Below are 26,873 nucleotides of genomic sequence, written 5' to 3' on the forward strand. Positions count from 1 at the left end.
TGGATGACACCAGGCACTGGCAGGGACCCTCGTGCATTATAGGCAAAGTGCAGAGTATCTGGAAATACCTGGTCAAATCGAGAATCCTCACCTTTTACAGAAATCCGTGAAAAATCACAGCACTTGATTCACGTAATAATGGTTACTAATGAGGTAGAGTAAAGGAGGGGGTTGACCTGGGGTGAGACCACCCAGGGTTAGTGTTGGATGGACACTCTCGAGTTGGGTAAGGGACAACGGGGAGGTGTCGAGACTGCGGCAAACAGGTGAGCCCCTGTCCAAGGCAGCACGCCCGACCCAAAGGCTGCCAGGTGGGAATGTGAATCCAGCATCCCCAGAGCTTCTAATTTTCCATCAGCAGCCAGGAATCCGGGTTTTATGCAAAATTTCACTTCTTTTTTCAATATTGATAACTTATTGAGAAGTTGTAAACTGGGACGCCTGGAGAGCTCAGTGGTTGAGCATCTGCCTTCCGGCTCAGGTCATGATCCTGGAGTCCCGGGATCGAGTCCTGAATCGGGTTCCCCCCAGGGAGCCTGCTTCTCCCTCTGCCTGTATCTCTGCCTCTCTCTGTGTCTCTCATGAATAAATAAGTAAAATCTTTAAAAAAGAAAGAGAGAGAGAAGTTGTAAACTACTGTATGAACTAGAAAATACATGTCCGCGGCCAGATTCAACCGATGGGTCAGGAGGTTAACAACCTCCGATCTGGGAAGAGTGTCATACGTAGGTCGAGGTTCAACTTAGGTCCTGAAGCTTCATGTTTGGTGCCCCTCTCCCGCATCCTGGCGGCCCAGGGTCCCATTCTGGATATTCTTGCAGAGGCACTTGGTATCTCTCCTTACTCTTCCTGCCTTAGTCTGAACCCCAATAGCCCAACCTGGAAAACGCATTCCCATGGGTACATGGTGATACATAGAGATCAATGGGTGGCCCTTCAAAAGCATCCTACTTGCATTTATCAGCACCCTCCCTTATAAGACATAAAACCCTCTCTGGAGGAATGTTCCTAACGGGAGGATCCGAGGCTCCTGGGCAGGCCAGAGAGGAAATTAAGACCTGAGGGGCTGCCAGTTTCCGAATGACACAGCCAACACAGTGAACACCTGCCACGGAGCTAGAGAAGCAGAAGCCAAAAAAGAAAGAAGAAGGAGAAGAAAAGCACAGGGTGGGGTGGGGGAGACACACCAAAAAACCCAATAGCTGTGGATTGAATTGTTTAAGCACTCCATATTGTGCTGATATTCTCACAGGTCAAGAACCTTTCTGAAGAAATGACAGCACTCGAGGAAAACATTTCCAAACTGACCAAAGAGAAGAAGTCTTTGCAGGAAGCCCATCAGCAAGCACTGGATGATCTTCAGGTGGAAGAAGATAAAGTCAACGGTCTAATCAAAATAAATGTCAAGCTGGAGCAGCAAACGGATGACGTAAGGATATTTTACTACTGGGTTCTAAGGGCTGTTACTCTGCAGAGGCAGGGGTTAGGGCTTCGGAAGGGGGAGTCTCACTTCTGATTCGGAGTCAGGCTCGCTGAGTCCGGACCTCGGCCTGTTCTACATGAGTCTGGAATGCTGAGCCAGCCACTTAAAGTGAAGTGGGGGTACGACCAGCTCCGCCTTGGAGGGTTTCCACCGAAAGCTCAGCTTCGGGGGCGCCTGGGGGCCTCGGTCGGTGAAGCCTTTGCTTTTGGCTCAGGTCATGATCCCAGGCTCTTGGGATTGAGTCCCAGCTGGGCTCCCTGCTCAGTGGGGAGTCTGCTGCTCCTTCTCCCTGCCCCTGCTCTCTCGATCTCTCTCAAATAAATAAATAAAATCTGAAAGAAAGAAAGAAAGAAAGTTAGTTAATTCAGCACGTAGAGCTATCACCATCATCATCATCATTGTTTTTAGCATCCACTTGCAGGTCCTTGGGTTCCAAAAGCTCTGATCCTGTTCTCACATTATTAACAATGAGTCCTGTTTGTGGCCATGACAATTTTCATTTTTCCCCATCGTGTTTCATTTTTGTTCTTCTTCTTTTGTTTGTTTAGTTTCAGAGGTAGAATGCAGGAATTCATCAGTTGCATTTATGTTCTAGGTTGCAAGAGCCAGGCCTGACGTTTTCAGGCTTACTCACAATTGTGGCTGGAACTTGTCCAGATTGCATGTTCCCCTGAGCAGGCGTGCTTCACCCCTACAGCCCTGGTCCTCACACACACAGGTGTACATACACACATGGACACACACACACACACACACACACACACAGATTTGCCCTAATCTCCCTACGGATGCATGGTGTTGGTTGGGGAGGAGTGACGGTGTGCAATCTAGACCCTCATGGGCCTGGCTGTAGCAGAGCCCATCCACGGAAGCTCCCCCTTGCTCCCATCTGGGCACGAGCATGCATCTATGGGCAGCATGTTTCTAGGGAACGTGGCCTAGGACAGGCCAAGTGGGAATCAGCGGAAAGAGGCACCAGAAGCCCTCCGAGAGATCCAGCCCCTTGGGCTAGCCTTTGCTGGAGGAGGGAAGAGTGGAGAGGCAGGGGAGACTTGCTCCCTCCTGGGGCCAGAGACCAGCAAGCACACTCCCAGGAGCCCAAAGTAGACCGCCAGTTCATGTGCATCCTCACTGGCTTGAGGGGTCAGCCCCAACCTTTCTGCCTGTGTCTCCCCAGCTCGAGGGCTCCTTGGAGCAGGAGAAGAAACTGCGGGCAGATCTGGAGAGAATAAAGAAGAAGTTGGAAGGGGACTTGAAACTGTCCCAGGAATCCATCATGGATCTGGAAAATGACAAGCAGCAAGTGGAGGAGAAATTGAAGAAGTAAAGATTTCATGTTTGACTTCTGTGTCTGAGCCCAAGTGCCAACTTATCCCTTTAAATGGCTGGGATTTTATGTTATTTTAAACATACGCATCTATTTTCAGGAAGGAGTTTGAAATCAGTCAGTTGCAAACCAAAATTGACGATGAACAAGTGCACAGTTTACAATTACAAAAGAAGATCAAAGAACTGCAGGTAGAAGTGCCAAAACCTTCTGGAACCCTGAAAACCCTCTGGAGGGGCCCCTCCTGCCCTTTTGCCTTTGTTCCTTTTGCTGCTTATTTTCTCTGTGTCCTCGGAGCTGGAGAGGATGTCCTGTCCTTTTTATTTTTTCTGAAATTAACACTTTGATTTTGCCAGTAGCACACACATAGATTTCCTTGAGAATATCACAGTGTTACCAATAAGGCTAAATAAGGATATTGATAAGGACACTTTGATCACCACCCATAATCCCCCTTCTCAGAGGTCATTCCCACTTTCAGGTGGATTCGTATTCTTCTGGATCTTTTGATACAGGTTTATGTATGCATTTAAAACCCAAAGAGGGACACCTGGCAGGCTCCATTGGTAGAGCATGCAACTCTCAATCTCAGGGTTCTGAGTTCAAGCCCCACACTGGGGTGTAGAGATTACTTAAAAATGAAACCTAAAAAAAACAGACCCAAGGAGACTATATATGGAAGATATATATATATAGAGAGAGATATATGTGTATATATATATGATACACATATACATATGGATATGTACATATATATTAAAATATAAAGAAACAAGAACATAAATACATGCAAGCATGTATTATCTATCTTTGCATGTATATTTATTCATGTAAATATATTCATTAAATAGATGTAGATTTTATATTCTATATGCTTTATATTTTTTAGTTTAAATATGGTAATACAGAGATTATGGTTCTGCAACTTGCTCCTTTCATGCAGCAATGCATCCTGCAGAGCTGGCCGTGGTAGACACGGATCAAGTCTAACTGCTCATGAAGTTCTGGAGCGTGGCTCCATCATGGTGGATTTGGCCGTTCCCCTACTGATAGACATTGGGATGGTCTCCAAGTTTATTCCTCACTACGTGAATGTTATGTAGTCTTTCTTTTGTGATGCCCACCCCCAGCCCCTCACCACCCTGCCCCTCCCAAAGTGGGCTGCTCCCTCTTCCCAACATTCCTGATGCAGTGACCCTTTCAGGCCCGCATCGAGGAGCTGGAGGAGGAAATCGAGGCAGAGCGCGCCTCCAGGGCCAAAGCAGAGAAGCAGCGCTCTGACCTTTCCAGGGAACTGGAGGAGATCAGTGAGCGCCTGGAAGAAGCCAGTGGGGTCATGTCTGCCCAGGTGGAGATGAACAAGAAGCGGGAGGCCGAGTTCCAGAAACTTCGCAGGGACCTGGAGGAGGCCACCCTGCAGCACGAAGCCACCATGGCTGCTCTTCGGAAGAAGCACGCGGACAGCGTGGCCGAGCTCGGGGAGCAGATAGACAACCTGCAGAGGGTCAAGCAGAAGCTGGAGAAGGAGAAGAGCGAGCTGAAGATGGAGATAGATGACCTTGCCAGTAACATTGAGACTGTCTCCAAGTCAAAGGTACCTGACCCCCTGCTATTAGCAGACGTTGAGGTGGCCACATACACCACCCCAGGGAGCAGGAGAATTTGATCCCCCCAAACTCACTGCCCATTCAAAACTGAAAAGCCCTCTTGCCTTCTGCCTGACCCCAACCCCCCAAATCCATTCCTGTCATTCAACCTTGACACAATGACCCACTATGACTCAAGGTCTCAACATCCTTCCAAAGTTTCAGAAAGCTTTCAGAATCTTCCAATCCATTGGTCATTTTCTAGAACTAAACCTGTGGATGGATTGCACCAAACGGCTTTCTACGTGCCACCTCCTTAGCCCATGGTATTGATCTCTGGGAGGCATAACCAGCATGAAGTTATGTGTGAGAACAGGGGTAGATACAAGTTTTGTGCCACTTGAAGCATGTGAAATTCAGAAGGGGAGGGTCTCTCTAAGAAAACATATGCAAAATTATAAATACAAAGTTAGGCATGAAAGCAAATATTCATTTAGAGTAGAAAAAGAAGTTACAAATTACTGGCACCCTGGAGACTCAGATCTCTGTCTTCTGAGACCTCTTTGGCCATTTGCCAGTGATGCCTCCCTACAAATATATTCTGCTTGCATCTAGCTTCCCTTCCCCACCTGGAAACTTCTATACCACCTGCATGATCTAGGGCCCATGCACGGGAAGGTCGTTAAGCTCAAACCTCCCCAGCTTCCTGGTAAACCCACCCCTGTGTTTGACTTCAGGGCAAAGGCTTCCTTAGAGAACAATGGTGGGCTCTTAGATCCATGGGGCCTCTTGCTGTCCTACTTTAGGATCTGGACTCCCACAGCCTGGGCTTCCTCTTGATTTCTTTCTCACTGTTTGACTGCAACTCCTTTTTCTCTCTTGCTTGCTTCCCCATTTTTCTGCTCTTCTTGGCTTTTTCCTCCCTCTAAGGAGTTATGTCTGTATGTATTCTCTGTCTCTATCTTTGTCTCTCTCCCCTGTAGCACCCAGGCCAAGTTGCAGGGTTTTCTGGGTTAGAACAGATGACACCACCACCCACATGCAGCACCTCCTTGCCACCTCCCTTTCTCTGCCACTGGTTCATGCTATCTGTTCTCAATTTTAGAATCCAGTGGAAGAAGTACCTATATTGCTTTATATTTTTTAAATTGTTGTATCCTTTGATTTTTCTCCTTGTGAGTTGCTGTCTCTTTTTCAGCTATCCCATATAAAGTTGTTTTATGTTCATGTGTCATTTTCTTAAAGATATCCTAAACCCCTTGAAAACTTCCTTCAAATCTAATATTCCTGCCTCTTATACCACTATCTTTTACTTCTCAGTCTGAGGAAAAATAGATGCTCAACATATTTGTTTTATGTTATGTGAGTTAGGAGGAGGGAATCTACAAACTTCACAAAAATACAGGCCAACTAGAGGCTGGGGGAGTGAATCCCTCCATGCCACCTCCACCATAGGAATCTTTCGTATAATCAAATGAAATATTCAACACTATCATCTGAATATACTGCTTTCAAATAAACAAATCAGGTGGTAATATTCACATGACAACAGAATTACTTATATTACAAGAGGATTCTGGGGTTCCTTTGAGTAGCATCTTCTCAAAGGTTTTTGTGTTTTTTTTTTTTTTTTTTACAAACCAATCAATACTTATCTACCTAAAGCTATTGCTCCAACCTATTGGTGGTGACTAAGCAATAATCACAGATAAAAATAAAGCAAATCTGAAGTGTTTATGCTTTTTTTAAAGATTCATTTATTTATTTATTTATGATAGACATAGAGAGAGAGAGAGAGGCAGAGGAGACACAGGAGGAGGGAGAAGCAGGCTCCATGCCAGGAGCCCGATGTGGGACTCGATCCTGGGACTCCAGGATCGTGCCCTGGGCCAAAGGCAGGCACTAAACCGCTGAGCCACCCAGGGATCCCATGATTATAATTTTTTAAACTGACATTTATGTGCTCTGCATTTTTATTTTTGTTTTACCTGCCAAGGGGCTAGACTATCAAACTCCCCAGCTCAATACTGAACACCAGAAACCCATTTTTCCCATTAATGTTGATTTTTTTTTTAAAGAGTAACGTGGAAAGAATGTGCCGGACTGTAGAAGACCAATTTAATGAGATCAAAGCCAAGGATGACCAACAGACACAGTTAATCCACGATCTGAACATGCAGAAGGCAAGAATGCAGACCCAAAATGGTAAGGATGGGCAGGGCTTCTCTAGCCCAGCCAGGCCACGAGTCAGCGACAGTCAGCAACACTCATGCATCTGTTTGGTAGGGGAGCTGAGCCACCAACTGGAAGAGAAGGAGTCTCTGATTTCACAGCTAACCAAAGGCAAGCAGGCCCTCACCCAGCAGCTGGAGGAGCTTAAGAGGCAACTGGAAGAAGAAACCAAGGTGAGAATGCCTCTTTCTGAAATGGCAGAGTCAGAACGAGAAGCCACAAAAACTGTTTGGAGGCAATGCATGAAGTCCGATACTTCTCCTCTCTGCTATATGGCAAGGTGGGAGCCCATTCTTTGAGGCTACAGGACTTTGGCATTGGATTTCCTTCCTCAGAGCCAGGGTGCTCCGTCTTCTGGGCTCCTCTGTCCCTCACAGGGTGGTCTGATAAACACCCCTCTCCAGCCAGGGCATCCCCTCCCTGCCACTGCCCCAGCTTGATCATCTCTGCTGCTGTGTATTCTTTCACTCTGCTCAGCCACTCATCCTGGCCACCTGAAATGCCCTCCTTTTCCTTCCTCATCACTCATGTGTCACCTGCTACAGCACCCGATTTTAAATTTTCCTCCTTCAAAAAGACTGCACAGCTTTCAGGGGCATGCTTGGGACATAAACATGACACCATCATCACGTCTTGACTTTAATACCTAGATATTTATGTTCATAATGCCCATCTCCCCACTGATCTGTAAACTCCCAGGCAAGAATAATTTTTCCCTAGTTATAAACATGTACAGTGCACAGTAGAACAGTACACACATCAGGTGCCTAATAAATGCTGTCAATGTGTGTTCAAGCATGAGAATAAGAATCCAGGAGTCTACAAAATTACGTTCTGTGATTTTGAGATTGCCATGCACCGGGTGGGACTTACAAGGCAATCTTCTAGAATTTTCCCAGGCTCCACTTCTTCTAAAGACAAAACCAAGCATTTTATTAGTCTCCCATCTTTCCACTAAATGGTAAGGGTCTTCAGGGAACTGGGGCAGGGTTGTGGCAAGACCCAGAGTCTGAACAAGCAGTGAGAAAATCCATTACAGGAACGAGGCTGTCTTCTGGCCAGGATACAGTAGCAACTGAATTCTCTTCCTTGGGCAAAGTTTCGCTGTCTATCTGTGTTTCCAAAAAGATGGAAATGTGCACATGACTGTGCCGGGTGAACAAAACTCTTTCTTTGATGGTGGCATCAAGTGTTGTGTGGGGCACTTGGCTGGCTCAGTCTGTAGAGCACACAACTCAATCTCAGGGTTGTGCATTCAAGTCCCACGTTGAATGTAGAGATTACTTAAAATCTTAAAAAAAAAAAGAAAAGAAAAGAAAAAGTGTTTGGTGATCATCAAGAGGAGAGCTAAATTGTCCTCATGACCAAGTAGGAGTATGCGAGGGAGGCCCCTGCCCGGGAAGAGGTAGGACAGCCATGGAGACAGAACAGCTCACATCAGAGTTCCCTGGTGTGTGGACACAGCCCCTGCTGACACCAAACAATGCTTTGGGTTTTTCACGGCGACATCTTTCCATAGCATTGCATCAGTAGCAAGAAAATTATCCTCTTTCTAATTCTGTTTTAATTCTTCTGATTACATAAAGAAAAGAGCTCAATTTGGATACTGTCTCTCTAGCAAGGGCTCAGTTTTCTTATCAAGGCGTACAGAGAGTGGGCTTCAGGCACAGAGCCGCAGCAGCCAGGACCTAGCTAAAAGGGGATCGAGAACACTGCTCTGTCCCTGTTGCCTTTATTCTTATGGGTCCCTTCTGCTTGTGGCAAATGTTAGTGCTTGTTTATTTAATGTAGTTTAATAGTTTACTGGCAAAATCTGAATATTTAAATACAATCAGGAGGGCAGCCCCTTGGTGCAGCGGTTTGGCACCGCCTGCAGCCTGGGGTGTGATCCTGGAGGCCCGGGATCGAGTCCCGCGTCAGGCTCCCTGCATGGAGCCTGCTTCTCCCTTTCCCTCTGCCTGTGTCTCTGCCTCTCTCTCTCTCTCTCTCTCTCTCTCTCTCTCTGTCTATGAATAAATAAATAAAATCTTTAAAAAAATACTAAATACAATCAGGGAGTCAACTTGAAAAAAATTAGATAACACAGGACATACGCAGGTATGGCTAAGTTTGTAAAGGCAGGTCGGGAATAGTTCACATTGGGAGAAGCCGGTTTATTTTATTTTATTTAATATTTTTTTGTGAATTTATTTTTATTGGTGTTCAATTTGCCAACATATAGAATAACACCCAGTGCTCATCCCAACAAGTGCCCCCCTCAGTGCCTGTCACTCAGTCCCCACCCCCCGCACACCTCCCCTTCCCCCACCCCTAGTTCGGAGATGCCGGTTTAAATGAAGATACTTTGGCTTGGTAACAGCCAAATGTCTTTGCAATCTGCTACCACCATCCTCCCACAGGCCAAAAACGCCCTGGCCCATGCCCTGCAGTCCTCCCACCACGACTGTGACCTGCTGCGGGAACAGTATGAGGAGGAGCAGGAGTCCAAGGCCGAGCTGCAGAGGGCGCTGTCCAAGGCCAACAGTGAAGTGGCCCAGTGGAGGACCAAATATGAGACGGACGCCATCCAGCGCACGGAGGAGCTGGAGGAGGCCAAGTACGGGCTCCCGCCACGGCAGCAGAGGTGACCCCAAGACACGAGTGAAGGGGCAGAGAATTCTTCCTGCCTTGAGAGACCCTCTCTTCCTTCCCATGCCCTTGAGTTTTTGTTTAGCATCCAGGTAGGGCATCCCTGTTCTTCCCCTGGGACTGTCCTTGTTCCCTTGGCAGCTTCTTGGTGACCAGCTTTGCCACCAAGCACTTTGGGATTCTCCAGGTGATGCTTAGACCCTGCCCACTCATCCAATTCTAGGTCTGGCTCTTACCAAGTTCCAGCCCCAAATGGACTGCCCATCCTTGTCTGATCCGACAGGTAGTTCTGAAATAGCCCACCTTTGTCAAGTTAAAAAAAAAAAAAAATCTGGTCCTCCTAGGAAAAAACTGGCCCAGAGACTCCAGGAAGCAGAGGAGAACACAGAGGCTGTGAGCTCCAAGTGTGCCTCCTTGGAGAAAACCAAGCAGAGGCTTCAGGGGGAAGTGGATGACCTGATGCTGGACTTGGAACGCACCAGCACAGCCCGTGCCATCCTGGACAGGAAGCAGAGGGACCTTGATAAGGTCTGTCCCCAGAGAGCCTTGGCCTCTCACACTTGGATGTGCATCTGGGAGGTCCCCTGAGCATCAAGTCATAGTGTGGGGGGTGGTTTGTGCAATACATGTTTGCTTTGCTGACACCCAACAAAGTGAATTTTCAGTTGAAGCTAATTTGGATTACTTCGAGATCCAAATACCTTAAAGAACACAGCAGATGCAGGCGCCTGGAGGGCTCAGTTGGTGAAGTATCTGCCTTCGGCTCAGGTCATGATCCTGGGGTCCTGGGATCAAGCCCTGCATCAGGCTCCCTGCTGGGCTCTCCCTCTACCCTTCCCCCTTCTTGTGCTCTCTCTCAAATAAATAAAAGAGAAATCTTTTTAAAAAATAAAGCGGGTAGCCTGTAGGAGCATAAGAGTCTGAAGCCCGTGTTCTAGAACCACCCTGTCTCTTGAGTCCATAGGACAAAAGGTTAAAACCTTGGCGTTGCATCCAGACAGCCCTTGTTTTTGTGGCCTCTCCCAGCTGCCTTGGTCCTTCCTGCTGTTCATGTGTCCCTTTGTCATCTCCAAGGTCCTTGCAGAGTGGAAGCAAAAGCTGGATGAGAGCCAGGCTGAGTTGGAAGCCGCTCAGAAAGGATCCAGGTCACTTAGCACCGAAATCTTCAAGATGCAGAATGCCTATGAAGAGGTGGTTGATCAGTTGGAGACACTGAGGCGGGAGAATAAAAATCTGCAAGGTGAGCTATCCACGCCACCCCAGGTGTGCACCTGTCCCGCTCTGGCTTCCTTCCTCCCACTGCCCCACAGGACCCTCCTGTCTGCTCTGCTGACCCCGGAGCTCAGCCCTGCTCACGTCACAGACACAGTCGTGGCGAAGTCTTAGTCTTGAGTGAGTTGCTAAGCTCACCTCTTCTTGGAGAACGAGATCTTTCATGGATCTGTCCGTACACGGCTCTGTGTCCTTGGGCATGTCACCAAATCCCTTAGGACCTCGGACTCCTGATCCGCAAAATCAGACCAGACCCGATGCCCCCTAAGGCTCCTCTCTGGTTCCGAAAGACTAGGACTCTATATTCTGTGCTTTGTCTCCAGAATTTTCTTCTCTGGTCCTCACGATGACCATTTTTATATACTTTACAAAGTTTTAGGGCCACACACAGCAGTGTTCTTACCATTCCTGTGTCTGCATAGTTCAGGTGAGACAACACACCTGTGTCGTGCTGATACCTCACCTCAAGGGCTCCACTGTATTGTCTCCCATATAAACGTGAATGAATCCCCAATCCCAAATTGCCAGGCAAAATGCCTCTGCTGTCAACTGGAGCCTGATAAAACAAGCTAAATCAGGATGTCTGGGTGGCTCAGTCAATTACGACACAGGTCATAATCCCGGGGTCCTGGGATGGAGTCCTGCTTCGGGCTCTCTGCTCAGTGGGGAGTCTGCTTCTCCCTCTGCCTCTGCCTCTGCCTACTTTCTCTCTCTCTCTCTCTCTCCCTCTCTGTCAAATAAATAAATAAAATCCTTAAAAAAAAAAAAAAAAGGCAAGCTAAATCGATCCTGTCCTTTGCAGAAGAGATTTCCGACTTAACCGAGCAGATTGCAGAAACCGGCAAGCATCTTCAGGAAGTGGAAAAGAGCAAGAAACAGGTGGAGCAGGAAAAGTCAGACCTCCAGGTCACCCTAGAAGAGGTGGAGGCAAGTGTTCGGGACATGACCCGCGGAAGCTCAGGAGGGCAGGACACCAAAGGAGGGGGGAGCCCACCGGGCCTTTGGGGTTGCTGCCTGCCGGGAGGTGCGGAAGTTCCCTGGGGAGGAACATCCAGTGGTCCCTGGGGGACCAGCTGTGCTGTGCTTCATTTTCTGGGTGTCCCCTAGTTTATCACTTCTCCCTCTTGGAAGATAAATAAATAAATGCGTTCATTATGTCCTTGGTGGCTTCCTCTCCGGAAGCAAGAGCTCAGTCATGAAACATCCTGAAAGCTGGCTCGGAATTCCTCTGCTTTATACCAGAGTCACACGCCAGATGGGCTTTGGGAATTCCATCAAGTCAAAATAGGCCCAGTGTCCTGAGGCCCTAACCAGTGTGGCCAGTGCAGGGTGGAGGGTGGAGCTATTTCTGGGGGAAATTTGCATAATGCAGGGTGACCTGACCGGAGAGCGATTAACCTGTCCCTCCAGAGGATCGGTGGTCTCCTGAGTTACGGCTGCCATTAAAACACACACACCCAAGAAAGGTTTTACTAATTCAAAAATGTGCTCTGTCCCTCTCCAGACATAAAATTGTTAATAACAAATGCAAAGTTTTGGTTCCAGTTTCGTTACTTGTTGGGATATTTGAGGGCACATTGTTTCACCTCTACTCATCTATAAAATGGGTAGAGTGATACTGATTTTATCATTATCGGGAAGGAAAATACCTGTTCAAGTAGATGGCTGCTGGGGCACCCGGGTGGCTCAGTCGGTTGAGCATCTGCCTTCAGCTCAGGTCGTGATCTCAGGGTCCTGGGATCAAGTCCCACATCCTGTTCCCTGCTCAGTGGGGAGTCTGCTTCTCCTCTCCCGCTGCTCCTCCTCCTGCTCTAGATCTTGCTCGCCCTCTCTCAGATAAGAAATAAAATCTTTTAAGAATAAAAGAAGAGGACTGCTCATGACTCCCCCCTACATGCCCCCCCCCATCACTCCTCTGCTTTTATCAGGGCTCCTTGGAACATGAAGAAAGCAAGATCTTGCGTGTCCAACTGGAATTGAGCCAGGTGAAATCCGAGCTTGACCGCAGGGTTACCGAGAAGGATGAAGAAATCGAGCAGCTGAAAAGAAACAGCCAGCGGGCAGCAGAGGCCATGCAGAGCATGCTGGACGCGGAGATCCGCAGCCGCAATGATGCCCTGAGGCTGAAGAAGAAGATGGAGGGGGACCTCAACGAGCTGGAGATCCAGCTGGGCCATTCCAGCCGCCAGGTGGCAGAGACCCAGAAGCACCTGCGCACAGTGCAGGGCCAGCTCAAGGTGAGCACGTGCGTGTGTGCGGGCTCAGGTGGGCCTGGCGGGCGTTGCACCTGTCCTGGGCTCCGGCCTCACACCTGGCTTTCCCGGAAGGACTCCCAGCTGCACCTGGACGACGCCCTGCGGAGCAATGAGGACCTCAAGGAACAGCTGGCCATTGTGGAGCGCAGGAATGGGCTCCTGCTGGAAGAGCTGGAGGAGATGAAGGCGGCCCTAGAGCACACAGAGCGGACCCGCAGGCTGTCGGAGCAGGAGCTGCTGGACGCCAGCGACCGCGTGCAGCTGCTGCATTCCCAGGTGGGCGCCTCCTCCCTCCACCCTGGGCCCAGTTAGGACCCACCCTTCCTCCCAGACTAGCAGTCAAGACCAAGGTGCATCAAGCTTCGCTCTTGGAGGGCTGGCTGGCTGGCACAGTCCAGTAGAGCATGCAACTCCTGATCCCAGGGTTGTGAGTTGGAGCTCCACTTCGGATATAGAGAGTACCTAAAAATAAAATCTAAAAAAAAAAAAAAAAAAAAAAGCTTAGTTCTTGGAATAACTATGCTCCAGATGCACAGATTTCTGAGCTTTATTTAATCTGAAGATAAAAGGTGCATGCATCTTGTGGGAAAATCAGAGAAAGGAAGGATGAATGATTCCATCGAGGGGCTTGGAGGAGGCTTCACGGGGGAAGTTGACAGCTAAGCCACAGCCTGGGAAAATTAGAATTGCATTTCAAAATAATTATTTTTATTACCTTTATGAAAGTTTTTGTTTGTTTTTTAGTACATGTGCCGCCGAAGAGAGCACAGTTGTTGTTTGTTTTTTAAGGAGATAGAAGTTTCTTGAATACACCGCAAGGGAGCAGTGAGCGGGACAGCAGAGGAGAGGCTGTCTGCCACCTTTATAAAAGTTTTCTAAAAGAAAAAAATATATATTTGTTAGAAAATAGAATATAAGCAAACAAATAGAAGAGAAATACCAACTACCGTGTTACCATTTTGAGATCTTTCATTCCAGGCTCTTGTCCATGTGTATAAGTATTATACTTTTGTAGAAATGTGATCAATTTTTTTTGCAACATCTCATTTGAATTTTAACACTTTGTCACAAATGTATTCCCACACCTTTAAATAGTCTTCTAGGACTAATTTTTAAAGATTTATTTGAGGAAGGGGCACCTGGGGGGCTCAGTGGTTGAGCATCTGCCTTGGGCTCAGGGCATGACCCCGGAGTCCGGGGATCGAGTCCCGCATCAGGCTCCCCACAGGGAGCTTGCTTCTCCCTCTGCCTGTGTCTCTGCCTCTCTGTGTGTCTCTCATGAATAAATAAATAAAAGATTTTAAAAATATATTTATTTGAGGATGAGAGAGCATATTCGTGCATCAGTGGGGCAAGGGGCAGAGGAAGAAATCTTCAGGAGGACTCCCTGCTGAGTGCAGACCCCCCCACCCCCCCACCCCCTCCACGTAGGGCTCCATCCCAGGACCCTGAGATCGTGACCTGAGCCGAAACCAAGAGTCAGTCGCTTAACCCACTGAGCCACCCAGGCACCCCTCTATGACTATTTTTAATGGCAGATAAGTGATCCGTTACAGTAGGGTGGTTTGGCACTTTTATTTAATCAGTCCTCCATGGCTGGATGTTTTAAATTATTCCGAATAAAATGTCTACAATCAGAAGAATTTCTATGATGAACTTCACGTATAATTAAAAGTTCACATTTTCCCCATTATTATTATTATTATTATTATTATTATTATTATTTCCTTATTACTCCTAGAAGTAATTAGATCGCTAGAAGCAGAAATTCATGGTCCAAACGATAAAGACATTTGTAGCCTATTAGAAATTTGCCTTCATGAAGTGGCCCCAATTTTTATTCTCATTGGGAGAATATGTAAAGACCTCTTGCCTCTAAATCCTCAAAGACCCCCCCATTATACATCTTTTAATCCTTACCGGCTATATTGTTAGAAAACACCTCACCTTTTTCATTTTGATTTTCATGAGGCGTCTGGCTAGCTCAGTGGGCAGAGCATCTATCTCTTGATCTCAGGATCATGAGTTCAAGCCCCACACTGGGCATGGAGCCTACTTAAAAAAAAAGATATGATGAAATTTTGATTACTAATGAGTAATTATTTCTTCAGGTGCATTCTACCTATCTGTACTTTGTGTCTTGTTTTCTTACTTGCATGATTTTGTCCTTTTTATATGTTAAGGAAGAGAATGTTTCTCCAGCAACCTACATTGTGAGTGTTTTCCACTTGTCATGACCCTTATAATTCTATGTATAGTGTATTTTGATCATTAGAACTATTTCTCATTTTATATACTTATGCCTACCCACCCTTTCCTTGCTCTGATATCTTTTACTGAATTCTCTCTTCTTCCTCAAATATGTGAAAGTCTACTTTTATCAGTTACTCACTTATTTTATGTACAGTTAGTTCCTGGGTCTGTTTCAGGACCTTCTGTTTGGTCAAGAATGAAACAGCATCTAGCAAATCCCTGAGATGAAAAATAAGAAATGAGATGGCGATTAATTTCCTTCCCCATGCAACTGTCTCCTGCTCAATTTGTCTCAAGCATCCAAAGATAACCTACACCTCTGGGATCTGATTTTTCCTGTAGAACACAAGCCTGATAAGTACCAAGAAAAAGTTGGAAGTGGACATAGCCCAGTGCCAGGCAGAGGTGGAGAACTCCCTCCAGGAGTCCAGAAACGCGGAGGAGAAAGCCAAGAAGGCGATCACAGATGTGAGCTCCATTGCTTCTTTTAGGAGCATGTGTTTGGAGATAGGAAAGGGGTTTCTGGGTGGAGGCCAGGCAAGTAGGTTTTTTTGCCTGGTGACCTCTAGAATCATGTTGGCTTCCTAGAGTTAGATGAAGCCTCAGCAGAGACCAAGTGGGGAGGAGATGCATCACCAAGTGATAGCAGGATGAGGTAGGCAGAATCAGCATGCACAGTATTGACCTTGACAGCATCCTCTGTATCCTCCTGGTGGGGATGCCAGGTGACCTACTAATACTTCCTATAAACTTCATCAGGCGGCCATGATGGCCGAGGAGCTGAAGAAGGAGCAGGACACCAGCGCCCACCTGGAACGAATGAAGAAGAATCTGGAGCAGACGGTGAAGGACCTGCAGCATCGTCTGGACGAGGCTGAGCAGCTGGCCCTGAAGGGCGGGAAGAAGCAGATCCAGAAACTGGAGGCCAGGGTAGGGTGACTTGAGAGGATTCTGACCCTCAAAGTCCTGTCTGATTCAACCATCTCGGACGGGGCCACAGTCTAGAAATTAGGTTGCAGGAAAGTGGGCATTGGTGGAGCGGATGTGAGTTTGGTCTGAGGACTACTTGCAGACCTCTCTGTGAGCCGATTTTCCCACCTAGTTCTCCTGTTCTCCTTCACTGGTTCCTCCATCCCCCACAACACACACACACACACACACACACACACACACACGCTTTGCAACACTTAAGTCTCGGGAGCTGCAGTGTGAAGACACTTGCAAATGTTCACATCCTGTGTTTATAGGAATTCAGCTCCACATAAGTGAGGGGAAATGTACTTTACATGCACAAAATCACATATTTGGTGTAAGTTACATTTTCTCCAGCCTCCACTTGGGTGAACAACAGCCCATCCTCTGTAGAGTCTAGAGTCTCTCTTCACCTCCCACCCCCGGCTCCCATTTGTCCCAGATTTCTCAGTCCCTGAATGAAGTCAGTCCGAAATGCTGGTTTGCTTCTCACTTGCTCTGTCCTAAGTGGCAGGTGGCCGGTGCTCGCAGCCCACTGCCCCAGGAAAATTCTACCCCCTGCTCAAAGCAGTCCTGCTTTTTCTTTATCTGGGAGCCTATTTGTATTTGTATATGTTTCTGTATTTGTTTTTTCTTTTTTTTTAAGATTTTATTTTTTTCTTCACGAGCGACACAGAGAGAGAGGCAGAGACACAAGCAAAGGGAGAAGCAGGCTCCCAGTGGGACTCAATCCCAGGACACCAGGATCATGTCCTGAGCCGAAGGCAGATGCTCAACCACTCAGCCACCCAGGCACCCCCGCTCTCCCCAAATTCTTTAGATGCTTACTTTTCCTTCTTCCCAGTCATACTCTATTACATGAGCTTAGCCTGTCTTCCTCATGGATCCCTCCACTGAGGGAGTGATTAGAGCCCATGGCACCCTCCAGGATTCTTTGATTCCTGAGCTGGCAGGGAGCCCTCGGCCAGCCCCCCTCATCCCATGGGAGGCACCTCAGCCAGTCTCCAGTCCCAGCTGCCCCTTTATCTTTAGTTCCACAAACTTCACAGAGGCCACAAGGGCATTGCCAGGAACATAGATGTTTGCAAGAAGCTAATAGTAGTAAACAGCTTCCCGGGGCTTGTGGGGTGGCAGGGGTGGCAGTGGGGGGAATATTTTTGGAACAGTGCCCAGAGTTACCCTGTTCCACTGGTAGATGTCAAGGTCGATCTGGTGAGTCCCCAGGCCCAGAGCTGCCTGCGTCTGTGGCCACTGGGATTCCTCCCAAGGGCTAGGCTGTGCCACCCTCACTTCTTGGCTCTCTCTGGACCATGGGAGTCTGGGGCCAGAGATAGTGACCTGTGCCTTGGTGGCCATCCTGTCCCCTCAAGACTTCAGGGAAAGCCCTATGCAGCTATGAAAGAAACACCTGCATAGAGATTTATCATTTAAAACACACTTGCATGTGCTTTGTCTAATTTGACCCCCACATTTGAGGTGGTGGAGCAGGAATTAGAGCCTCCATAGAAACAGAGAACACATAGAAATTCATTCTTGGGGCACCTGAAGAGTGGCTCAGCAATTGAGCATCTGCCTTTGGCTCAGGGTGTGATCCTGGAGTCCTGGGATCAAGTACCACATCAGGCTTCCCTCAGGGAAACCTGCTTCTCCCTCTGCCTGTGTCTCTGCCTCTCTCTGTGTCTCTCATGAAAAAATAAATAAAATATTAAAAAAAGAAAAGAAACTCATTCTCAGGGGCAGCTGCTGATGTGCTTTGAATCAGCCAGCTCGACCCAGGGCTTGAACACACCTTGACCATCGCTGGTCCGGGCTCTCTCCATGACCCACCCCCCACCATAGCTTCACTTGACTAGGAATCAGGGCCCCCTAAATGCTCATGCAGGCTTCACCTGCGGGGATGGGTTGGGGCTGAAGCCCAGGCCTCACCAAGCTGCTGGCCCCAGAGGAAGAGGCCTCTCCTGGGAGCCCAGCCTGGTGGCCCCACTGTGTGCACCTAGGAGGGCTCCCTGTTTTCATCTGCACCAACAGTGGTGGCCCTGCAACTAAAAAATGGTCCCCCAGCCTTAGGAGGAAACATTTTTACAAACTATAATGAGGGGATCCTGAGTCCCCCCTAAAATGACCGACTTGGGAGTACGTGGGAGAAGCCTAGCTGCTCTGACCCCAGCCCCGTGCTCTCTCCACCAAACCCAGGTGCGGGAGTTGGAAAATGAGCTGGATGCTGAGCAGAAGAGGGGGGCCGAGGCTCTGAAGGGGGCCCACAAGTACGAACGCAAAGTCAAGGAACTGACATACCAGGTAGGGGGTCTCCAAAGCCTCAGTGAGCAGGTGTGGCTCCGACCCCAGCAGAAGCAGCGGCGGGTCCGGGGGGCCCTGGCACGGTGCTCTGTTTGCAGGCTGAGGAGGACCGCAAGAACATCCTCAGGCTCCAGGACCTGGTGGACAAGCTACAGGCCAAAGTGAAGGCTTACAAGAGGCAGGCGGAGGAGGCTGTGAGTAGGGGGCCCCTACTCCTGAGCAGGAGTACATCCTGTTCCATAAAGTCCACAGAGCCCGAGGCCCAAGTTTTCATGTGTAGGCTGCAAACTCAGAGCCTGCCTGCACCTCCTTGGTACCTCCTGACTCACCTCATGTAGCCAGCACCCTCACTTTAGCCCACACCCCTGCCCTCTAGAGCATCCTAGCCCACCCTGCCAGCCTCACCTCGCCCTGACCTGACACCCTGGCCATCCCAACCCACCCCACCAGGACTCCTTAGACACCCGCCCCCATCCTGGTTCACAGCATCCCACCTTGCCTCCATCCCCATCCCCAAGGCCTCCTCCTTCTCACCCTCCCTCACCACCACCCTCCCATTCATCCTTCCTGACCTGCCCCCTTATCAAACAGGTCTAAGAGATATTACTAGCAGGAAGCTGGGGTGGGGGGGCTTGGGATGGGGGGAACTTTCTCTTTTACAGAAAAGAAACAGTTTAGTTGGCAAATTGAATTTAAATTTTTAAAAAAATTTTAAAAAAGAAAAGAAACAGTTTGGGAAACTCTAGGTTAAACAAAGTTGAACTGGTTGCTTTCAGGGATTTCTCAGATTGGGCAGGTGACATGTCATGCACTCTTCAAAGTGGACAAGCCGTTCTAGAATGCAGCATGGCCCAGCCCTTCCCATACCTCCCCGCCACTTTAGTGGAACTTGGAACCTTTTTACTGTATGCAGAGCAGCCCACAAGACCGGTGTTCTGAGGAACAAAATTTGGGAGACCCTGCTGTTGATAAATGAGCATATGGCTCCTCTGCTGGTCCTTTCTGCCCTCCCTACCCAGGGGCTGGTGGTTCCACCCTGACCACAGGGAAGCAGATCTGAGCTGGTTCAATGGGGGACGGATGTGTGCCCATGGGATGAGCATGGTTGCAGCAGGACTGCCTGGGAGGGTGGGTGCCATGGGGCCACCTTCTTTGAGAACCCTCAGATCGCCCAGGGGCACCTGGGTGGCTCCGTAGTTGAGCCTCTGTCTTCGGCTCAGGGCAGGATCCTGGAGTCCTCAGGATCAAGTCCCGCATCGGGTTCCTCAAAGGGAGCCTGCTTCTCTCTCTGCCTGTGTCTCTGCCTCTCTCTGTGTGTGTCTGATGAATAAATAAATAAAATCTTAAAAAAAAAAAAAAAAGAACCCTCAGATCACCCTCAATAGACGTGCACAGTGGCCTGGCCACAGGCAGACGGTACTGGGAGAAGGTCAGGGCATTGGCCTCTGACCCCTCCAGGTGCCTTGAGAACAGAACTTGGGGAGCCCCAGCAGGAGAGTCAGCACAGAGGAGGGATGTGGGGGCCAGGCAGGGATTCTAGGAGTGGCGGCTGCACCCTCGAGGTGACCAGACAGCGTACATTGGCAGGGGCGGGGAGCGTTGTCCTCACCCCAGGAGAGGACAGGGAATCTGAGGCCCAGGAGCCCCAGAGGCAGAGTGAGGGCCTTCCTCAGCCTCCACCCCTCCATCTCCTGGTCAGGAGGAGCAGGCCAACACGCAGATGTCCAAGTGCCGGAGAGTCCAGCACGAGCTGGAGGAGGCGGAGGAGAGAGCGGACATCGCCGAGTCCCAGGTCAACAAGCTGCGAGCCAAGAGCCGAGACGTGGGGGCCCAGGTGAGAGAGCAGACCCCTTCCCCAGATTCCTGAGACCAGGACCAAGGGGGCATCCAGGGAGAGCTTGTGGGGCAACGAGCAGCAGGACTCAGGGAACCCAGATCCCCTATCACCCCCAGCCCTGCCCAGAAAACCTCTGCTTTTGGGGGGGCCCTTCCCTGTCCAGGGCCTGCACAGCTTTGTGTCTACAATGTGCAAGGGCAAACAGTGCCATTCCTTAATATTTTTCTGGAACTTCCAGACTCTCCAGCTGCTCCACGTGAAGGCAAAGCTCAGCCTTGCCTTTGGTTTGACTCATTTCCTGATTGTTTTTCTCCCACAGAAGATGGAAGAATGAGGCCTTCCAGACGCCTGCCCGTTGCCATGCGACACGTGGGGGGAGAGGGGAGGGATGGTGTCGTGAGAAATAAAGTCTCCTAATGATGTGTCTGTCCAGCTCTGCGTGTTCGTCATCACCGTCCGTCCTGCTTGCTTGGGGTGGTTTGAGGGCCTTGCCTCATCTGCTGTACATATAAAGAAAGAAGGGATGAGAAAGTGGCCTCCTGGCCCCGAGCAGAAAAGGTGGAGAGCCAACCCTCTGCTAAGCGAATCAGCAGCTTCCTTCGCACTAGAGAGAGCAGAACGCTCCGGCATAACTAGAGCGCATTTTCCTCCTCGGAACACAGAGTGGTTTCAGACTCACTTCTCCGGTGTCTCTCTAAATTGTCAGGTGGGGAAACTGACTCCAAAGAGATTAAGGCCCCTCTGGTTACCCAAGGCAGGGTGGAGACCAGATGCCCAGGTCCCAGACTCCCAGGCAGGTGCTTTCTGCTAAGAAACTCTACTTTTCCATCCTGTCCTTCTTAGGGGCCGTGTTGTACAACCACTGCTCCCCGTGACATCTGCAAGCAGGGAGCAGGTGTACCCCCAACTCATTCGCTCCTGGGAAACACTGGGTAGGGGCTTGTGTGTCTTCTTCTTCCGACTGTGTTCACTCTACCTGTACAGATCTTTCCCACGGTGCCTAGAGCCAAACTGTGAAGGGGGCAGGTGGGCCTGGAGAGCCGTTTGCTTCAAGGCTGAGGCTGGCCCAGAGTAGATTCTGCTGGTTTAGGGGCTCACTCCTGGATCCTAATCAGATTGGGTAGATTTGCTTACACCAAAGGGTTAAAGCTATAGCAGAATATAAGGACAGGATTAGGAACCAAGAATTAATTTGAGCCTCATCACTTCACAGCTGTAAAGGCACCACCTTGGGTTGCCTTGGGTTGGCCACACATTTCTCCGAACCTGACTTGCCACAATGGTCGTACTGCCAGAGGCATGGGCTCGGGTTCTGGCAAATCTGGATGGAATCCCAATGCTGTCACATGCCAACTGTGTGGCCTTGAGCATGTCAGTGTTCTCTCTGAGCCCCATTTTCCTTATTCTGTAAGGTGGAGATAATAAAAGTCATAGCTTTGCTGGGATGGGACTGGGGCTGGGGTGGTGACAAGGGCTCTAGGGTTTCTTTTCGGAGTGATGAAATGTTCTAAAATTGATTATGGGGATAGATGTGTGGCTGTAAATATACTGAAAGCCACTGAAATATATGGTATGTGAATTACATTTCAATAAAACCAAAACTGGCTTACTCTGTACCAGGCACCAAGACAAGTACACTATCCTTTAACATCTTGGATCAGCCCTTCTCTCTAGCTTTCTGGATCCAATCCTCCTTTCCATCTCACCAGCCCACCCCACATGCTTTTAACATAGTTGAGTTGGAAGCTGAAGGCAGCTGGCAGCAGTGATGGTGGCAAGAAATAATCCTGAGGTCAGGTGACATCATATGTCTGACATTATCATCATCATCACCACCATCATCATCACTATCACCATTACCACCATCATCATCATCACCACCATCATCATCACTATCACCATTACCACCATCACCATCATCATTATCACCATCACTACCATTATCACCATCATTATCACCACCATCATCATCAGTGCTAAACTTTAGGACTGGACGAGTCTATTTTAAAAGATCTCTTCAATTGCCTCAATTTTATAGTCAAAGAAACCAAGATGATTCTCAAGGTCCCCAAATATCGGCCCCAGTCCAGCCCTCCCAATAAGAGTAATAGCGTTTCAAAAACACAGAGCAATTGTATATGTGTTGAATGTTCACATGCTCCTTTTTCTCCTTTCCATTCAAGCCACACAACAAACCCATCAGGAGATAAGGCCTATATCAACACCCTAATTTTTAGACATGTTGCAGACCGGCTGTGGCTTGTCCAGTGTTGAGAAGAAGAGATTGCAACTCTTCAGACTCTCTGTACAGCACACGGTCTCACGATGATGGGTACTGGGTGTGATGTAGTGGGAAGAGCTCTTGGTGCCGACCTGCCTGCGTCCCAGACCTGTCCCTCCTCCCCCACTCACTAGCTTTGTGATCTGGGGCAAGTGAGTTCACAATTATAAGCCACAGCTTCCTTTTGTGTAAAATGGGGTGTAACACTGTACTTTTCTAGGGTTATTTTGAGAAGTAGAGAAGATAATACAAGAAGCACCCTTGGCCTAGAGCCTGGCACATAGTTAGCATATCATGATGGGGAGGGGTGAGACGTGGCCTCAGGACACAGGTGCAGTATAACACAGGGAGCCAGACACACCACAGTCTGGGGTTTGGCTGTGTCTCTAAGGGGCTTCCTCTGGTTTGAGGAGATCATATACCATGTAGTTGGGGGATCATCAAAAAAATTCCTACGAAATTATACACTTTTCTCTGGCATCCCAACAAAAGCAGATGAGGATCCCATCTCCTCAAACACTCCCAGTTCACCTGGGGTTCCCTAAAACAAAGCCACTCTCAGACATCTCTGCACTTACCTGGCTCCCCACATCCCAGCTCTGGGCCCCCCAGATCTCTGAGTCAGAAAGAAACGACATTCCTATATCCTTCCCAGTGCATGACAGTGTTTCTACTACACCAGAATCCTGATCACGGAATGAGGGTATGAATGGATGACAGAGAATCTTCCATATCTAGACACCAAGTATGTCCTGATGAGAATAAAATAAAAATAATTGTTGTTTTTAATTTTCTTTTCTGAGGACTGGAAGAAGAGAAAGGAGTAAAGATAAGGTTTCTGTGCTGAGTTTTATTTTCCAGAGTCTTCATGTTGAATTCCAGCTGGCAGCTGAACCCTTTGGCTCTTTGATTGGGCCCCTCTGACCCCTCTAATTCTCTGGAAAAAACCAAGAGGGTAGCAGAAAGTGCCTTGCCTTGGGTCTCCCACGTGGTGAGGGAGTGTGCATGGGACCAAGGCATGGGCTCCTGTCTCAGCGCTCCATACTTTCTAGAAGTCCTTGGGCAGGTCAGGTGATATCTCTGAGCTGCAAGAGGGAGCTGGAAGTCCTGGCACTGCCTACTCATGGGATGCGATTGTTGAAAAATTTCTAGGTGATATTGTTGTGCAAAAGGTTTCCTCAACTGTGCATGATGCCCAAACTGAAGGTAGCATTGCTATAGCCTCACTAGCAATAATGGCAAAGGTAATGACACGGTTGCCATTACCATCAAGTCATTCTTCAGCGGCAAAGCCCAGCCATCATACCCTGGACCTGGGGCTTTGGGCTTTGGAGAGCAAAACCCACCCTGGCCCCTTCAAAACAGAGCTTTGCTGCCATCTCCTGGCTGTAAAAAGACACACTTTTCATTATGCAAATGACCTTGACACCCCACTCCTAAAGTCTCCAATATAGGTATTCGGAGAATGCGAGGTGTCCTTGGGAATCATGGTCTTCTGGTCCATCTGGGATGCTGGCTGTGCAGATGAGAAAACCTAGATTAGTGGTAGGGTCTTGTCATCCCTGAGGATGAGTGTCAGAGACAGCCACCAGGGTCTCCTGGCTACTAGGCCAGGGATCCCCACACTCAATGTCCATAGAAGAGGGCCCCATAGAATAAACTCCAAGCGGAGGGCCTCCTAGCCAGGCAGAGAGAGTGAATGGTCCCTGGGGATGCCCTGGCAGCAGAGGGTCTGCTCCCTAGTCGCCTTCTCCTCATCCTGGGAACCTCTGCCAGACTGGAAAAGGAGTGTTGGCCCCAGGGTGGAAGGCAGTACACCTTCAGAAACAGCCCCCTGCCCCTAACAGGGGCCATGACCAGACCCTGAATGGTTCTGGGATGAAGGTGGCCCAGGATAGTCAAGTTCCTTGACCCTAAGAAAAAGGATCTGCATGTCGATGCCTCAGGGAGATACCCAAGATGAAGAGTTGTGCCATTGGACACTTCAGACACCCTCTGCCTTTCTGCAGTCTCCCCAAGAGGTGGAAAGGGCCAGCTTCCTTGCCCTCCGGCATGTGAGTGGGTCCAGCCAATGCAGAGCTGAGACAGAAAAGCAGAAGGAAGGAAGAGAGTGAGGCCAAGGATGTTTGCTCCCTGGATCCCTCTCTACAGATCTGGGGGCAAAGATCCCATTTCCTAGGAGACATCCCACTCCCTCCAACCCTCTCCATCCCCATCTTCTATAACTGGTCCTCATACCCACTGCTTGCACATTCAGGCCTAGGGTGACGGGAGCCCTGAGGTATCAGGTCTGGCCTCTGGCTGCATCCCTGCTGCTTCCCCATACCTGTCCACACCTTTGGGAGGTGCATCTCCAGCAAACACTCCTCACGTTATGCTAATCTGGGCACCCTGCCTATTTTCTGCAGGACCTCTGCAAGGCACAGGAACCCCCCCATGCCTGCACACCTATTTCAGGGCTCTAGAGCCCTCCTGTGGAGCAGACCCAGCAGACCATGCCAAGTTAAGAGTTGCGGGCCAAGAAGAGGCTGCAAAGCAACCCAAGCATTTATTTGGGGTCTTCAGGATTGAAATCCGGGAGGCACACAGTTTACACAGAATCGAAAGGGTGCTCAAAATTACAAGCAGGGAGCGCAGGCTTGTAATGGCAAAACCCACAAGATCACATGGGTTCTTTTGAAAGAAGTGTGATTGGCACTGACAGAGTTAAACTATCTCCTGCATGATTGGCTATTCAGAGAACAGATGCTACATTATCTCAATTCCAGCCCAAAGCAGAAGGATGTGTTCTAGAAGAGGAGTTGGGAGGAGAGGTGCACTTGACAAGTTGCAATTGATAAAAGTCAAAAGTCCAGGGTGTTTCAAAAATCAAAACAGGAGGTGCACAAAAGCATCTTGTCCTCCCCACCCTGTCTGAATGGTTCTCTGAGCTGTGCTTACTGAGCTTTTGGAAGCTTCTTTCAACGGAGAACTACCTGGCTCCCCCGCGGGGACATCTCTGCATCATAATCCCATCTAGATAGCTAATTCCACATCCAGGTTCATTGCACGCATGGGCCCGGCACAGACCTTCACCAAAATCAAGCTTTTAAGATTGCTTCCAGGTCCTTTGGTTTTCATTTAAACCAGAACTCACACGCATGCAGGCATAGCTCTTGAACCCAGTCATTTCTTCTGGGATCCGAGTGGCACCAGGGGTGTCCTGCGACTAGCTCGTACCAGCTCATGCCAGCTCATGAGGGCTGACTGTAACCACTGTAGGAATTTCCTGAGCCACTCAGTGCTCCATTGGTTATTATTAAAAATTCAACTACATGAATTTACCAGGAGATAAAGCGTATGAAAAACAAAGGTCATCAAAAACTCAAAACTTGGGACGCCTGGGGGGCTCAGTGGTTGAGCATCTGCCTTTGACTCAGGTCATGATCCCGGGATGCCAGGATCAAGTCCCATATCAGGCCTGTTGGAGGGAGCCTGCTTCTCTCTCTGCCTGTGTCTCTGCCTCTCTCTGTGTGTCTCTCATGAATAAATAATCTTAAAAAATAAAATAAAAACTCAAAACTTTCAACTTCCTAATTATTTGCTACATTTTATTATGGTTTCTGATCTTAAGGTTATTGACAACTATTCAAACTGGGTGGTGGGAGGACTATTTAACGGTGTGCTACATGGACCTCTTTGGAAGCCAGCCTTCAGTTAATGTCATGCTGGTAGCTTGACCTTGGCCATGGTGGAAACACAAGCTACAGAAATGGGTGAACATGGCAAGGCTGGGCTGTTTTATCTGTTTGCAGGTTACACACTGACCAGCACCAAGGGGAACCAGTGAAATCCAAGTAAAAACCAATCTGCAATTCTGTACATAGATACGGGGGTATAGGGCCAGCCTCACACCCCCACCCCCACCAGCCTCCGACCAGGCCTGCTAGGTCCTCTTATTCAAGGCAGCAAGTTGAGAGGTCTTCTCAGGGTTAAGGATCTACGTCCTGCAGAGTGTGGGGCACCCAGGAGAACCAGGAAAGTGGACCCTGTTGCCCCAGTCCCAATTCCTGTGCCCTACGCCGGTTGTAAGAATTCATTCTGCTCTGACATAAAGTCAGCTCCAAGTGTCTAGCCAAAACGAAGATTTATTGGTTCACCTAAATGAAAATTCCGAGGGTAGTCAACCCTCAGGCTGCCTGGCCCCACCAATACATGGTTGGGGCTAGGTTTTCAAATGATTTCTTATTTTTCTCTTTTCTCTCTGTATCTCAGTTCTGCTTTCCTCTAAATTAACCTTATTCCAAGAAGCCTGCCCCTTTGGGATTCCAAAACAGCCACACTTCTGTCTTTGCTCTTAAACTCTCACTCCAGCAGCCGAAATGAAAGTTCTCTTTCCCAGGAGCTTCTGCAAGAGCCCGGGCTGGGTCTCACTGGCACTGCCTGTCCAGGTAGTCGGGGCCCTGGTCG

The 26,873-nt window shown here is 48.9% G+C and overlaps 1 protein-coding gene across 1 annotated transcript in view; it reads left to right on the forward strand.

The window, feature by feature from the left end:
• The window catches only part of LOC129496900 (myosin-13), a 51,731-nt gene extending 31,558 nt beyond the window's left edge, over positions 1 to 20,173 (forward strand). Inside the window, exons 22-38 of the mRNA XM_055305258.1 lie at positions 1,253 to 1,429; positions 2,661 to 2,806; positions 2,911 to 3,001; positions 4,015 to 4,404; positions 6,475 to 6,601; positions 6,683 to 6,801; positions 9,028 to 9,224; positions 9,601 to 9,784; positions 10,331 to 10,496; positions 11,331 to 11,455; positions 12,457 to 12,765; positions 12,856 to 13,059; positions 15,379 to 15,504; positions 15,796 to 15,966; positions 18,202 to 18,306; positions 18,405 to 18,500; positions 20,006 to 20,173. Of these exons, the coding sequence (XP_055161233.1) occupies positions 1,253 to 1,429; positions 2,661 to 2,806; positions 2,911 to 3,001; positions 4,015 to 4,404; positions 6,475 to 6,601; positions 6,683 to 6,801; positions 9,028 to 9,224; positions 9,601 to 9,784; positions 10,331 to 10,496; positions 11,331 to 11,455; positions 12,457 to 12,765; positions 12,856 to 13,059; positions 15,379 to 15,504; positions 15,796 to 15,966; positions 18,202 to 18,306; positions 18,405 to 18,500; positions 20,006 to 20,173 (2,901 nt within the window). The remainder of the gene's footprint in view (positions 1 to 1,252; positions 1,430 to 2,660; positions 2,807 to 2,910; positions 3,002 to 4,014; positions 4,405 to 6,474; positions 6,602 to 6,682; positions 6,802 to 9,027; positions 9,225 to 9,600; positions 9,785 to 10,330; positions 10,497 to 11,330; positions 11,456 to 12,456; positions 12,766 to 12,855; positions 13,060 to 15,378; positions 15,505 to 15,795; positions 15,967 to 18,201; positions 18,307 to 18,404; positions 18,501 to 20,005) is intronic.
• The last annotated feature ends 6,700 nt before the right edge of the window (positions 20,174 to 26,873 follow it).

This window comes from Nyctereutes procyonoides, unplaced genomic scaffold, assembly GCF_905146905.1.
Source record: "Nyctereutes procyonoides isolate TBG_1078 unplaced genomic scaffold, NYPRO_anot_genome, whole genome shotgun sequence".
Classification (NCBI taxonomy): Eukaryota; Metazoa; Chordata; class Mammalia; order Carnivora; family Canidae; genus Nyctereutes; species Nyctereutes procyonoides.